Here is a 15,029-nt window from a genome sequence, read left to right as displayed (position 1 = left end):
TATAAGGAAAGTACAGATACACTGTGCAGCTGCTTAGGAAGGCTAAATTCTGAAGGAAGATCTTGGTTAACTTCTTTTTCTTAACATGAGGAGAAGCGATAGACAGCATACTGACTGGAAACATCACAAACTGGCATGGTTTGTGCATGACCCAGGACAGGAAGGCTCTACAGCGGGTAATTAAAACTTACCAGAACATCACTGGTTCCCATCTACTGAGCACCAGTGACAACGATGAATTGAGATATCTGCACAACTGAAACAAAAACTGAAACTCAAAGACAGCAGCCACCCCAGCCACAGTCTGTTCACCCTGCTGCAATCTGAAAAAGTATCCGCTGCTGAACCACCAGACTATAGAGCAGCTTCATTCCCCAGGCTGTGAGACTCCTAAACTCTACTTCAACTCGACTAAACTGTAGCAGGGTCAAGGACAAATCTTGATTTATTTTTTTAAACTATGTTTAAAAAAATTACTAATGAATCAACCTTGTACCTTTAGTTCTCAAAGGGAAAAGTTTGACACATTTTAAGTTGATGTCCAGTGTTGAATATAAATGATGTTGATTACAGCAATAAATTAATCAGTGTGCTATATTGACCAAGAAAGTAAACTTCAGCAGTTGCAAAACCTGTTGTTCTTCCTCCTTCGAGCGCTGTCATTCAAGGTGCCAGTGACTTAGTTGGAAGAGGGAGGAAATACAGGTTGGATTATGATTGTGGGTAGTCAGGGGCGTGATCTAGATTCAAAAACAGGCTGTTTCCAACAGCGAAAATGGCATCCTAAAGGATGTTGAACATTTTAAAGTGTTTTTTGCTGACTTCTGAACTCATCAAATAGTGCTGCTCTGTAAGTGCAGAGGTACGACATCGGACGGCACCTGCTGTATCCACATGATACGCACACAGGCTGCATCACTCGGATGTAACCTGTCATGTGCGCATGAAACTCAGCAGGACGGCATCATGTTGTAATGCTGCTGGTAACAGCGTAATATAAGGGGTGCAAGGGCACTTACAAATTGGGTGAGAGGGGCTGTGGATGAGTCTCCGAAACCCAGATTTTCATGTGAAAGACCAAGCAGATGTCAACCTCTACATGTTGTGAGTTAAGTATCCCTCTGCATCTGTTTTTTGTGCTGCAGGATGCCGCTACCGTGATGTCAAAAAAACTCACCAAGTGGGATTGACACAACATGTGGTTATGTTTAGGCAACAGCAGCACAGATGGTTAGGTTTAGGGGAAGGAAACACATGGTAAAATGTAGAAAAAAATCAGACTCCCACATCACAGTCTGGATTTGTGGGACCCATCCACCTTCCCTCCCACCTGCCCTGTAAGTGTCCTTGAGCTCCTTATACTATGTCATTACCTGCAACGTTATAACCTGACACTGTCGTGATGTTTTTAATGCACATGCGACAGTTTCCATCTGGCCATGTTCTCACCTGTGTGTGTATCGGGCAGATCCGGCAGGTGCTGTCCAGGTAACAATGTGACTGATTCTGTCCGACCGTGTTTAGCACGTTCTGACCAACAAAGAGACAGCCATAGGCTAGTAGGCTGATGGCAATCAGAACTTCAAACACAATGCATCCTGGTAGCCTACATGTAGGTCCTGCAGGCATGGCGTCGTGAGCAAGAAGACTGAACTTTCTACAGTAGTTCACAATGAGGATTTTATTGCTTTAATCGTCTACATTTGCCTACATTTATGAAGAGCATAATGACATCCAGTAACCTTCTGATGCCTTCCTTGTGGGCTTCCTAAAAATAACATTGAACATTTGGAAAGATTCAAGAGTTATGAGTAAACAGCTATTTATACTTGATCAGGAATACCCCTACACTGCCCTCTTCCTTCCTTTACTCCCTTCCTTCTCTCGTCCTTTTTATCTTTCATCTGGACTGTCCACGAAACAGAGCAATAATAGGCTGAAAGAGACAATAAAGAACTGCAGAAGAGATCATTGGTTTAATCTTTCCCCTTCTTCAGGACTTGTACACTTATGCCTTATTTGCACTGCAGAAGAAAACCTCACTAACACCCGCTAACAACTGACTTTTTAGTGCAATGGGTATGCGTACATTCGCAGCCAGGTCAAATGACTCTGCGAAATTACAGGTATTTATCGCCTTTGGCTCCAATCGGCATTAATGGGAACACAACACCTGCGTGAACACACTAATTTTAGCTCCCTAACCCCTGAGATGCAATTATGTGCAGCCACTAATTACAATGTCTTCTCCTAAGCAGCGCTCAAACACTGAACCAAATCTGTCTCCACTGAGTTTGAAAGAGAGACAGACCTCTGTTCCTGCTGCAGTCTACTGTTTACCTGTTCTCCAGTCTGTCTGTGTCGCACACCAAAAACAAAATCACACACACACACACACACACACACACACACACACACACACACACACACACACACACACACACACACACACACACACACACACACACACACACACACACTAAAGGCACACTTGTCTGCTGAAGAGCTGTGTACACAGCTCTGATTTACTAGGAATAGAAAAGCAGTCTATAGCTGCTGAAAAGGGGTTTGTTTCTTAGGAAACAGGCAGTAAAAATCCATGCCGATCTCCATATACTGGAACTTGAACACACTAGCACTGTATGACAAAACAACCAGATACAAGATCTGCTTTCCGTATGCCAACGTACTCATGAACACTGCAATGGGAGCTGCCATTAGTGCATGAAGCCTAGGTGAAGGATCCCTTCGAGGCTCTGGGGCACCCCTCGCTCAAGGCATTGTCATTCAAGACAGCTTTGTTACTTGCACTGACCGAGAGTATGTGAACTAACCACCCTGTCGATATGCCCCGGTTGCTTGCTGCTTTGGGAACCCCAGCAGACTTCTTTCAGACCAAATCCCTCCTTTGTTTCCAAGAACTTAAGGAGTTCTCTCAGGTCAAAAGTTTTACAATACAATGGGAGGCTTTTTGTCTTGCACTCTGTTCAGGAGACAGGGAGACAAAATGACAGAACTGGCTTGCCCAGTTTGTGCATTGGCATGTTATACTTATTTGGCAAGGTAAATGTATGTTTCCCATGCACCTTTGAATCAAAAAGCACATTTAAATCAAACTGAATCAAATAAAAGCCTGCTGTATCAAAAGGCAGAGCATTTGCATAACACAACAGGGTGTTCAATGTACCACTGTTTTTTTTTTTTTTAAATAAACATCTTGCTACATTGGGTCGACGCCTAACACAGCCCAGATTTCAGGGCTGACCACCCCAGGCCACTTCCTGGACATGGCTCTGTTGACAACAGGAGTAAAAATCAGTGTACGTTTCTGACAGCTCATTTGTTAAATTAGGCCAACTTTTTCAACCTTATTTCACTAAAAATAATATAATTCTGCTAAAGGCCCTTTGTTTCAAGGCATGTGCAGGACAGGTATTATTAATAATCCATTAGAATCGTTATTTTAAAAGAAAAATCATAAAATAAAGATTCAGCGTAGTTCTGCTGCATCCAGCGCACCACTAATGTGTCTTTCCATGGATACTTTGTGGATTTTTTCAAACAGTATGTGTACATAAACTGTAGTAAACTTTATGATCATTATCATTACCTTTATTTAAACAGGGAAGGCCGTTGAGAGCAAGTTCTCTTTTACAAGGCCACCCTGATTACATTACAAATAAAAAGAACAAAAGCACATATATACATCAGCAAAACATGAGAGGTGTGGTCGATACTTAAGTGCACATCAAAAGCAAAAACACACAATAGGCACTGCATTCATCCACAAATACTCCCAAACCTAAACACCTAAGACAACATCGCTGGCTCTCCAGGGCTGCTGCTTGAACTACAGGCTGTACGTCAGCGTTTTCGAATCGCCCGCCACAGATGCTGCTGCCAGGGACACGAGTATATAAGCAGATCAAGACACAGACCCGCCTCCCTCTTTCTTTCTCTCTCTCTCTCAAACTTGGACCGAAATCCAATCAAACTGTTAATTAGGCAGTGGTATTCAAATCTAAATAAAGATTATATTATTTTATTTATACTATTTCTCTCCTAAAATGTTTTCAGAAGCACCCTTTAGTGCACCGTTTAGCTGTAATAGTGAAAGTTTGTGAACAGGAAGTGAGCTCCATACTGTGTCCTGCACAGCAAAACGGAGGTGGCCTATATGTTTTTAGAAACTCGTTTTAGCTTACTGTGTAACAGGAAAATTAGATTGTTTCTTGCCGACTGGCCCTTATTGTTTGAAAAATGCTACCAACCAGTGGGAATGTTTACTGGTGTGGTGTGGCACTGCACATTTTGATTCTTGTAGGTTTTCCACCTTTAGCGCAAAAGCAACCTTTTTCTCTTTTTTATTCTGGTTATGTAGCTGCAATTTCAAGTATTTAAGTATTTGCATGTCTCTACTGCATAGATATCCTAGTGTTATTAAAAGGCCATTTTTCCAGCAGTGAAATACTTAAACAAAGCAGCGATGGGTAACTTATCTGGGCAGACTGAAAAACAAGAGCATACAGTCGACATTAAGAAGTGGATACCAAGTTTATTCTGATCCAATATAATTTAATTAGAACTATGTAAAATATGCACATTTTATTTTACAAAAAATAGTGTGTGTGCTCTCAACTCTGTACTCAAACCATTAAATCACCATTAAACCAAACAGCATCATGACAGAATACTCTGTTAGCATACATAAATACTTTGTTGTGTTTTGAAAGATATGTGACGATTAATTCTGACATAACTTACAATAACAAGGGTGTGAGTGCTGTGACATTTTGTTTAAAAAATCAGTCTGATGAAAAACAACTTTGGAGATATGAAATTGGTCCAAGTAAAGAACAGAGTCCAGCTATGATGTAACTGTAACTGTTGGCTGCGTCCAGGGTTCCCATGACAGATTTTTCCATGGAGTTTTTACTCTGCAGTGAATTAAGAACAACTCAACTAAATATTCTCCACAAATCCACACCACACTGGAACCACAACACAAGTATAAATACAAAGCAAACATAACGATTTTAAAATTCATGGCTCAGATGAAACATTGTGAGATGGTTTTATGTAAACATTTGCTGCATACAGTATCTAAAAATCCTGCAGGTAAAACTGCAATGGAAATCTAGTGAGGGAACCCGTGGCTCCGGTGATTCTGTGGTTTCTAGGCTGAAAAGCTGTAACGCTCAGTGATGAGCCGATCAGCAACACATAATGTCATTACAAGAATTCAATTTTCTTTTTCTGAAAACAGCAAAGGAAGGCATATTACATATAAAAGTGTTTGAAAATCACAGTCCTCTGGTTTATCGGCTGCTTTTTTTTCAACAGCAGCGAAAAGAAAACATCAAACAAAAAGCACAATGTCAGCCCACACAGTTTCATCAATATATATATATATATACTTCATTAACATATTAATTCAAATTTTAGTATCTTTTACAACCTCTTTCCCTTTGTACAAAATTAATACTCTACCTAACATACAAATGTACAGTATTTTTATATTGTGTGTCAGAGTTTAAACAGTGGACTTACTTGTATGAAGCAGATTCCCAACAGCATCACAGAGACAGAGTTTGTTGGCGAAGTTGTGAACAAGGCTGGCATCAATACAAGTCGTTAACTACAAGGCCCCGAGTAGAAACTCAAACACACCCACACAGGTGTTTTCAATTCTTCTGGTTGATTAGGCCTTTTTACAGGTTTACGAGGTGCCGGGAATCAGATCTCCAAACTACTGCACTGATCAGAGTGATCGTTGTGAAAGGTTTCTCACCGTAAATAGGTGCAACAAAGCAAACAAAAGAGCGTGAGGGAGATGTCAATCGCAGTCTGTGCGTGCAGTCCTGAGGAAAGCTCTAATTAGGTGACACAAATGAAAACACCTGTGAGTGAACCATGGCAGTGGAGAAGCTTAAAGGGACAGTTTCCACTAAAATAAAGAATAAATAATTTTCCTCTTACCTGTAGCATCATTTATCAATCTAGATGGTTTTGTGAGTTGCCAGGTGTTGGACATTTTGGCTGTGGAAATGTTTGTCTTCTCTTCAGTATAATGAAACTAGATGGCACTTGTGTTTGTGTTGCTTAAAGCGCCAAAAAAAAAAAAAAACATTTAAAAGAAACTCAACAGCAATGTCTCTCCAGAAGTCTTGACTTGCTTACTCAAGATAATCCACACACCTTGTTGTGAGCAGTTTCATGTAGGAACTTTTTTCTTTCAACCCACCAGCTGTATCACAGTGCACATGGAAGCATGCATCTGCTCACGGACGAGAGGCTGCTACTCATGACTGCTTGAGATGTAAACATTACTGACTTTCTCCTCTGCTGAGCTGTAACATTAACTTCAGTGGGGAGCTCTGTGCAGTGGTAGGTGTAGTTCAGTAGAGAGAATATTAAACTTCTCACAAAAACATCTATGGATTATCATAAATAACCGGGTCATTAGCTTTTCAAATGTATTATTATTATTATTATTATTTGGGCGCTTTAAGCACCACAAGCTGAGTGCCATCTAATTCCATCATACTGAAGAAAGGGCAGACATTTCTAAGGCTGATATCTCAAACACTCAGAAAATCACAAAAAAAAACAAAAAAAACATGTATTTTTGATTTTTGGGATGAACTGGCCATTTATCCCAAATTACAGGGTGTTTCAGGTTTCTTCACTGAAACAATATTAATGTTTTTAATTCATTTTTTAACACATTAACAACAAACAAAGACATTAAATAGCTCCCTATATTTTAGATTTTGAATGTTTTCCTTCCAGGCACCAACTGATTTGCATACATTTTACACTATGAAAATCTGCTTGAAACTTTTTTGAGATAGTTACATTGCTGTTGTGTGGTAATAAAGTCCAAACTTTTCAAATCTGCATATTAAAAAAAGAATTAAAGCATAAAATTAACAGAACATTGACAAAAATTTAAGCAACAATGGCCACAGTGAAGTTGATCTTTTAAGAAGACACAAAACCATTTCGGAAAGAGTATGTTAATGTGAAAAACATGAATATGTCATCACAGCGTGGATTAAAGTCTGCTGCTTTTGCCCAAATCCACAAACACAAGCTGTGTCCTAATTCCATATTACATGTTAATTTTAAGTAGATTTGAATTTGTAATGTGTTCACACTGGAAACTGAACTGACAAAATGAAGCACAGCGAAAAAAAGTCAATATGCATACAAAATGTGCTTGATTAAATATGCACATACACAGACAAAAAATAAATGCAGGATGATGAAGCCGCAGGCAGATCTGAGTTTTAACCATCAGTGGAACTCCAAAAGTACTGTACCATTTCCCTCAAGTAGGAAAAGGTACAAAACATGTATTGCTTATATTTTTACTGATAAAGGTATATTTTAAATGTAAGCACAGCAATGTACATAGTACATATGTGTACTATCAGTATATGGCTGCTACTCTTTACTACCCAGTAAAATCAGTGAGTCCTAAATGTGAAACATCTAGATGCCAATTATTTTAGGTTTCTAACAATCTAACTCTCACTCCCCAGTTGGAGAGCAGAAAACAGAAATGTCTTGACAAAGATAAACAGCAAGAAGTTGTTTTCATTAGAACCATGCAAATATTTCTGGGGGAGACACTGGTGTAAATATTAGAGAGCGACTTCACGGGAAGGCTTCATGCTAACAAGCTAACTGAACATCCTTCCAGGAAACACAGGAAACTGAGTTTGTAGAACAGTCTCTGAAAGTTGACTCTTAAAGGACCAAATCTGTTTTTGCATGTTTTAGTTCATTCAGGAAAAACCAGGTATGCTGCAGCAATATAGGCTGTTGCACTGAGTTTCTCCTCATTTACTGTAAACGGTAAAAAATCAACATACAGAGAAATGAAACTAGCATTATGCCTGAATCTACTGATGTAAACGTTACTATTGCGCAATGATGGACCATCAGATGCAACCCAATCGGCAATCAGCAGAATACATGTTGCAATTGTGTGTTTCTGCAAATGTAAAATACATTTGTATTTTATTGTGTAGCAGATATGTTAGGAGTGTGGGTTTTGACAACGCTATGCTAAATGTGTGTTTAGGTTTAGGCACAAACCCACTATGGCTAGGTTAAATGTTAGGAGATCATGTTTTGGCTTGAAATATTTGGCTTTAGTTGCACAATCAAGGAAATACAGCACTGGAAATACAGCAATGTCTTGGTAAAGAACTGCCTTCTGTGATACTATCTAAAAGTAGCAACAGGTTGCTAAAAGCAACCACATTTTGAGGCTAAAAAGCCGCTGGAAACAGCAATAACTTACAATGAGCGAGTTTTGCTGTTTGTTGGACTCACACAGTGGTCTGCAGCTTAGGAGGCGTAACCCCTAAGAGTCATACTATCCACCTTCCGCTTCACCTGCAGATGGCAAAGTCAGTTTTTATTACTGGGCGTGTGCAATATGTGTTTTTATTGTTGGGTGAGTGCAAATGGTGTCGTGTGCAATTTGTGCAATTTGTACTGAGTGAAACTATGACTGTGCAGTTGCATATCTGGTGTTGTTTTTGTTCAGGCTGTTTTGTTTTTGATGTCATGATGTGAAAACTGTTTCTGTTGTAAGTGTGGAAACTTTGTGAGTCCAAGACAAATTTGAGTCCAATAGAAAGTGTATCTTATCATATCGTGTCATATGTCACTTTAGAATTTTGATAAGATACATATGAAACATAGACACGCAATGTATCCATGGTTTGCAGAAATGTAAAATGCCAGCGTTTTCTTCTGGCAGCTGAGCTGAGAGTTGACTGCCTGGTTGGTAGAGCAAAGACACTGAAAATGTGAATCGGTTTTGAAAAGACTAGTAATGATAAGTGCATGTAAAAGAGTAAATGAGATAAAACATGCAAAAACACCAGAGTGGTCATTTGAGGCCTTGTTCTTATCAAAACGTGTGTTTAAGTTGCACAAATTGTTGAATTCCAATACTGGCATCATAATGCAAAACAGGTAACACTGATGAGTTATCGGGAGATTGAGGTTTTTAAGTTTCTATTCAACATGAAAAACATAAGATTTTTATCTCTCACTGCAGCTGGCCATGCACAAGCACAAACCAGCCACGAGGCTGTTCACTGTGTCATGCACATCTTGGTTCAGGGCCAAATGTGCAAAAGGATACAGTTCATGAGTGACTGTGCATTTTTTTCCTGTCAAACACGTTGTGTATTTTAACCCTAACGTTCCATTCCACTGACTTCCCTAAGGTGTGTGTATCAACTTGTAGAGGCTTGAAACAGTGATAATTTTATCTCTGTGACAACTCTGACAGATGTCACATCTCAAGCAAGTTTCACAACTCTGTAAGTCACACAGAAAAACACTCTGTACTGAAAAAATGCTTTAAGGAAACAACTGACAGGAAATCAAGTGTAATTCTTGGGGAAAAGGCTAAACCTGCAAAATCAGCGTATCACTCTCTTCGTGTGGCTTAGTTTTAAAGCACTCGCGGCTGTCTCAGTAGAAAGAAAACACATAATGTAATACTACAGCACAGAAACCTCTGCAGACCCCTCTGCTGTTTCAAACACAAACAGCCTGTAAATTGCAGCATCGGCTGATGTTAACAGCTGACAGGAATTAAAGTTAGAGCCAAGCTGTTTCCTAGAAAACACAATGAAATTCCACAGAAATGGTTTGTACTCTGGGTTCAGAATTTCACCAACCAACAATAATTTGGCAACAACTGGATGTGATTGTGTAACTATGAAATACAGTATATCAAGTTCATTTCAGACTCACAAACTGCAGATTGATGTTGACCTTTGTCACATCTATTACACGCTCATCCTCCACTCTGCCTCCCCATACTGACTTTTCACTGCACTCACCATTTCAGTAATCCCTACACTGGCACTAAACATGTAACAATCCCAAATGAAGTCAATTTAAAGGCCCAGTGTGTAAGATTTAGGGGGATTTAGTGGTATCAAGAGGTAAGGATTGCAGATTATTACCTGTTGAAACTTCTACCGGTTTGAGGTCATTCAGTCTTTCATTAGAGTGTTATTAACCAGGAGACAAAATATTTACAGTGGTCTCTTCCTTTCCAAAACAAATGGACCCAGAGAACAAAACAGTAAATAAAGCAGTTTTGGATAAAAAACTTGAGTTACTCCACGCACCAGTCACGTTAACCTACAGTTTCAATCCATAACTGTGAAAACATGGATGCGTCATATACATCTTACAGAAGATCTATACAATCAGCACAGTTTCAAGGTTATGCCTCCAGCCATGGAGGAGGCATAAAAATGAATATTATTCCAATGCGTGTGTGCAAAAAATGCTGAGCGACGCAACAATGCAAATAGCCCTATCTTGTACCAGTGATTGATTTGTCCGTTCTGGGCTACTGTAGAAGAATGGTGGTTTAACATGGTGATGGACATAGACGAAGACTGGCTCCCTATGTAGATAAAAACAGCTCATTCTAAGGTAACGAAAACACAACGATTCTGATTTTAACTTGATTATACGGAAAAAATACTTATTATATTATATTCAATTTCTCCCAACATATCCCCCTAAACCCTACACACAGGACCTTTAAATGTTTTATCCACCACTGTTGCTAATGCTAAATAGTTGCATATGAATATTTGTAGTAGATTGAGCTGCTCAGAGACAAAAAAAAAAACAATGTACTTCTCCCTTTATCGTCTCATTGGGTTTGAAAAATGTCCACACAAACAATAATTTCTAAATTAGGATTTTTTGAAAATGTAGAAAAGCCGCCTTAATGCAGAAGGAAGAAAGAAACCTGTGTGTGACTGAACATGAGGGTGAAATGGAAAGTATCAAAGGAGTAGCATGTAGCATTAGTCACAGTGTAAACACGGAGTCAGTGTGGTGAAGTAGATGTTCAGTTTGATAGCTGGATAAAAACATGTCCAGTGTGGGGTTTGGTGGTAACAGCTGTGTGTGTGGGTGTAATGAGAAGTTTGAGGTGGGGCTGAAAATGCAGGGGACTAAAACACAACATTGGCAGCTGAGCTGTAAGACACAAGTGGGCGAAACAGTGTGTTATTCATGCATGTGTGTCTTTGTGGAGGTTTTTCTATCTCCAGTCCGTTACAGGACATCGTCTCTCCACAACAGTATTGATTGATCAAAGCAGCCGTCCATGATCTCAGTCTTCCATCATGGTTGATTTTTGCAAGGAAATTCCTCTTTACGTCTTCACATTTCTGGAGCTCATTAGTTGTCTGTAAATAGAGTACAGTATTAATCAAGTCCCCGTTCTTGCTCAGGCTTCTCTTGGTCTCTGTCACAGTGATGGAAGTCTTAAAAAGTCCCAGGTGAGGATAGAAGTTTCATAGTAATGATGTCGTGAAAAGAGGACTGGAAATTTGATAAAATATACACAAACTAACATGGATTTAGGAAGCGTCTTCAGAGAAACCATTTTTTGGTGCTTCTAAAGGGATACTGTGAGTTTTTGGCCGAGTTTTAAGAAAAAACATTGACTTTATTGTGATTTGCCTCACTGGCATCAGAAAGCTGAAGATGCTGACTGAACGATCAATAAAATTAGCAGCACATTAAAATGCCAACATAGCCAATTCCTTATGCAAACATATGAAAACTTAATCAAATATGCATCAACACTACACAAAGCTCGTCTTTGTAATGCTTGCTCGAGTGTCTGCGTCACTGTAGATGAGGACAAAGGATCATTAGTGTCACTGGGTTTGCCTGCTTGATGCCCACTCTATAAACAAAGGAACAGCGAAACAAACCAACATTTCATGCTGCACCTGTGTCTACAACATTTTTGCCACTTTGGTTAATGCTGGACAGTATTTACTGTGAGCTTTTTAAGTGCTGCAATCAAAAAAATTGGTAAAAATTGCTAACTATAATACTAAGTGTCCAGACTTTACTGCAGTTTATCATGAAACTGGTAACTGTGTCATCCCTAATAAAAAGTTTACATATTTGCTTTTAATTGTAAGACAAAATAAAACACTTTATTGGAATGTCAAGTTCTAAATTACTGTAATAATTATAAAATAAACTACACATCTTGTGCAAATTAAAGTGATCATTATGTAACATTTTCTAACTTGCTCAAAAAAGTTTCCTAGACACACTGCAAGCAACATAAAACTTTTCTTAATCTAAAATCTAGCCTATTATGAAGCATCAAGATGACTTGTGCCGGCGACTCCCAATTTAGGATATAGTAATCATCACCCAGTGCTGCTGTTAATGTGTTCGACCGGCACTGTGCCGTATCTTAACAACTCCTGACTATACATTTTAAATTAAATGGGCCACGTCACTCGTTAAAGGGAGATTATTTTTAACCTGTGAATTTTCATTGACTCTTCGACTGCAGGACATATCCATACGCTGGATCAACGTGGTCTCACTCCCAACTTGACAGAAAACGACATTTGGTCAGTGGCCCTCAGAGAGAGCCTGAGGAACCTTAAGCGTCAGTATGAGATGCAACAGGTGGCTGTATTTTTTGATGCCACAAGCAACTGCTGCAGTCTGCATCGGGGAGGTGGATGGATCAACCAAACTCCGGACAATCGTGTCCTGTTCAAAACCAAAAGTCAGCCAAGTTATTTTAATGACATAGTAGTAGTGATGAGTGGGTCGACACACAGCCTGCGGTTCCCACAGGTAAGCTTTTTAGAAAATATTGTGGGTTTCAGCGCTGTTGCATTGAGGCTTTCCATTATTAAGCAGGAAAATCTGTCCAAGTCCAACATATTTAAATCTCTCCGGTTATAGTGTCAGGTAAAAATACTTCCCTTTGCAAATATATGGGCCTAAGACCCTGTCCTCACAGCAAGCGAGCGCCTCTCTGAATCTGTTAAATATGCACTTCAGTAAGGTCATGTAAACAAACCACTGAGCCTATCAGCTGTGTGCTCATGTAAACAAATGATGTAGGATATCCGCTGTGCGCTCGAGATCATACTTAAAGATGGGAGACATCTGCACTTTTTTTTACTGGAAAGGACAAACAATATGACCAAAAGAAAGCAGGTAATTGCCAGAAACATTCAGCTCTGCTCCATTTGCAGATTTGTGGCTCAGGTTTGTGGTCCAGTTTTGGGTCATTGATTAGCACAGGTCAGGCGGGGCAGACTGGCTCTCACAATGGGCCGGGTCGAGGTGGATTTTAAAAATCCCTGACCTGGCACTACAAGGTAGCCTAGTATACTGTTATGTCTAGCATACAACAGTAATGACGTATGTCATGTGATGTTACATTATGTTAGTAACAAACATGCTTATTACTTTAAACCAAACCGTGATTGTTTTTCTAAACCTAAGCATGTAGTTTCAATGCCTAAACCTACAAGAATAAAACTGCAAGTGATAGAAGTTAATTTTTTTAGAGACTGCATGCATTTAATAAGTGGAAACTGTACATTTACTGTGAAAATTACTGTTTATGTTGGAAAGATAATCTGTCGTTGAGTATTGAAAACTGATGCTGAAGGGGGACCTAGAGCGTCGTACTTTGACGAGTGGGGCCAATGACCAAACGTTGGTATTTGACGAGTTGGCAGTGAGAATAAGGTGGATATGTTTATGAATGAATATTGAATTCAGACACTGTCCGTGTATTAAACAATCAACTCCTTTTTCAGACGCAGTAAGATTCAGATATTCTCTACAGTCAGTATCTTTTCGAGAGCACCCTGCAGTATACTTATGAAGAAAAAAAATGTAATTATTCTGCCGCTGCCGAGTTCATACTCTTTGATTTGCTAATTCTTGGTCCTATCGTGGATTTGTGTATTGTTTGTGAAAACAGATATGAGATTTACGCCCTCAGAATCAGGACGTGTGGCCATCGTGAATGCTTCTCGAGGTCGAGGGGAGGTCATGGTAAACGGAAAGGGAGATAAAGGATGTTAATGAAGTGTCCTTATATGAGCAGCGGTACAGGGATGTGTGTGAGCGCACAAACTCTTTCTTTCTCTATTGCTTATGTACATCTTCGTGTCGGAGTATCTTATAAAGAACCCAGTAGAATATATTGAAGAAGAGGAAGGCCAGAGGGAAGCCGGCCCTCGACACAGTGTCAATCTTTTTGGCTCTGTCGATAAATAACTTCCTCATCTCTTCGGTGCTTTTACCCCCTCCACCTGCTGCTGCCCCCGGTGGATTCTGGGTCGTGTTTGCTGTGGCTCCGGGGGTGTTCATTACACTAACAGCATTGTTGGCACTGGCCTTCAGTTCCTTGCTGTTGCTTGGAGTCGAGGTCACGGCAGCTGTGGAGGTCAGTCTGCTCTCGTGTACATCCCCTTCCTGTTGGAGAGACAAGGAGGAGGAAGGGGTCGCAGGTCAAATAATAGTGCTCAATAGTGATTGTTTACTCTTCACAGACTGCACGTGCCACTGATTTGCCCTTCAGCAAAGCACTGAACAAGGTTAAAATCGATATACTATGTTTATAAATAACATTGGCCTTAGATTGGATTGGTTAGTAAAGAAATGATCAATTTCACACTCTATATCTTCAGGAACTTCATAACTAGGTATACTTGTGGTCCCTCAGAAGTGGAGATAAAATAGTAATACAATTTCATATTATGATTATGGCAATCAAAGTGACCACACTTATCATTATTATCATTGTATTTTTTTAAATGTGCTAGAAATTTTTTAAAAAGTATCTTATGCACAAAAAATAATTCAAGTTCAATAATTCAAGTTTTACATTGAAAATCACAATAAAATTAGCAGCACAATAAAATGCCAACATAGCCAATATCTTATGCAAACATATGAAAACTTAATCAAATATGCATCAACACTACACAAAGCTCGTCTTTGTAATGCTTGCTCGAGTGTCTACGTCACTGTAGATGAGGACAAAGGATCATTAGTTTCACTGGGTTTGCCTGCTTGACGCCCACTCTATAAACAAAGGAACAGCGAAACAAACCAACATCTCATGCTGCACCTGTGTCTACAACATTTTTGCCACTTTGGTTAATGCTGGACAG

The 15,029-nt window shown here is 39.5% G+C and overlaps 1 protein-coding gene across 3 annotated transcripts in view; it reads right to left on the bottom strand.

Moving 5' to 3' along the window:
* Nucleotides 1-4,535: 4,535 nt before the first annotated feature.
* glra3 (glycine receptor, alpha 3) overlaps nt 4,536-15,029 on the bottom strand; it is a 70,204-nt gene continuing 59,710 nt past the window's right edge. For all 3 annotated transcript variants that reach the window (XM_088072954.1, XM_088072949.1, XM_088072957.1), the window contains 2 exons: nt 5,551-14,328; nt 4,536-4,937 (listed from right to left, as the gene is read on the bottom strand). In XM_088072954.1, the coding sequence (XP_087929080.1) occupies nt 13,999-14,328 (330 nt within the window). In that variant the 3' untranslated portion in view covers nt 4,536-4,937; nt 5,551-13,998. The remainder of the gene's footprint in view (nt 4,938-5,550; nt 14,329-15,029) is intronic.

The sequence above is a fragment of the Plectropomus leopardus genome, chromosome 3 (genome assembly GCF_026936395.1).
Source record: "Plectropomus leopardus strain MGB_pleo_1.0 chromosome 3, ASM2693639v1, whole genome shotgun sequence".
Lineage (NCBI taxonomy): Eukaryota > Metazoa > Chordata > Actinopteri > Perciformes > Serranidae > Plectropomus > Plectropomus leopardus.
Note: the sequence above shows the minus strand (reverse complement) of the source record. Positions and strands in the feature narration are given on the sequence as shown.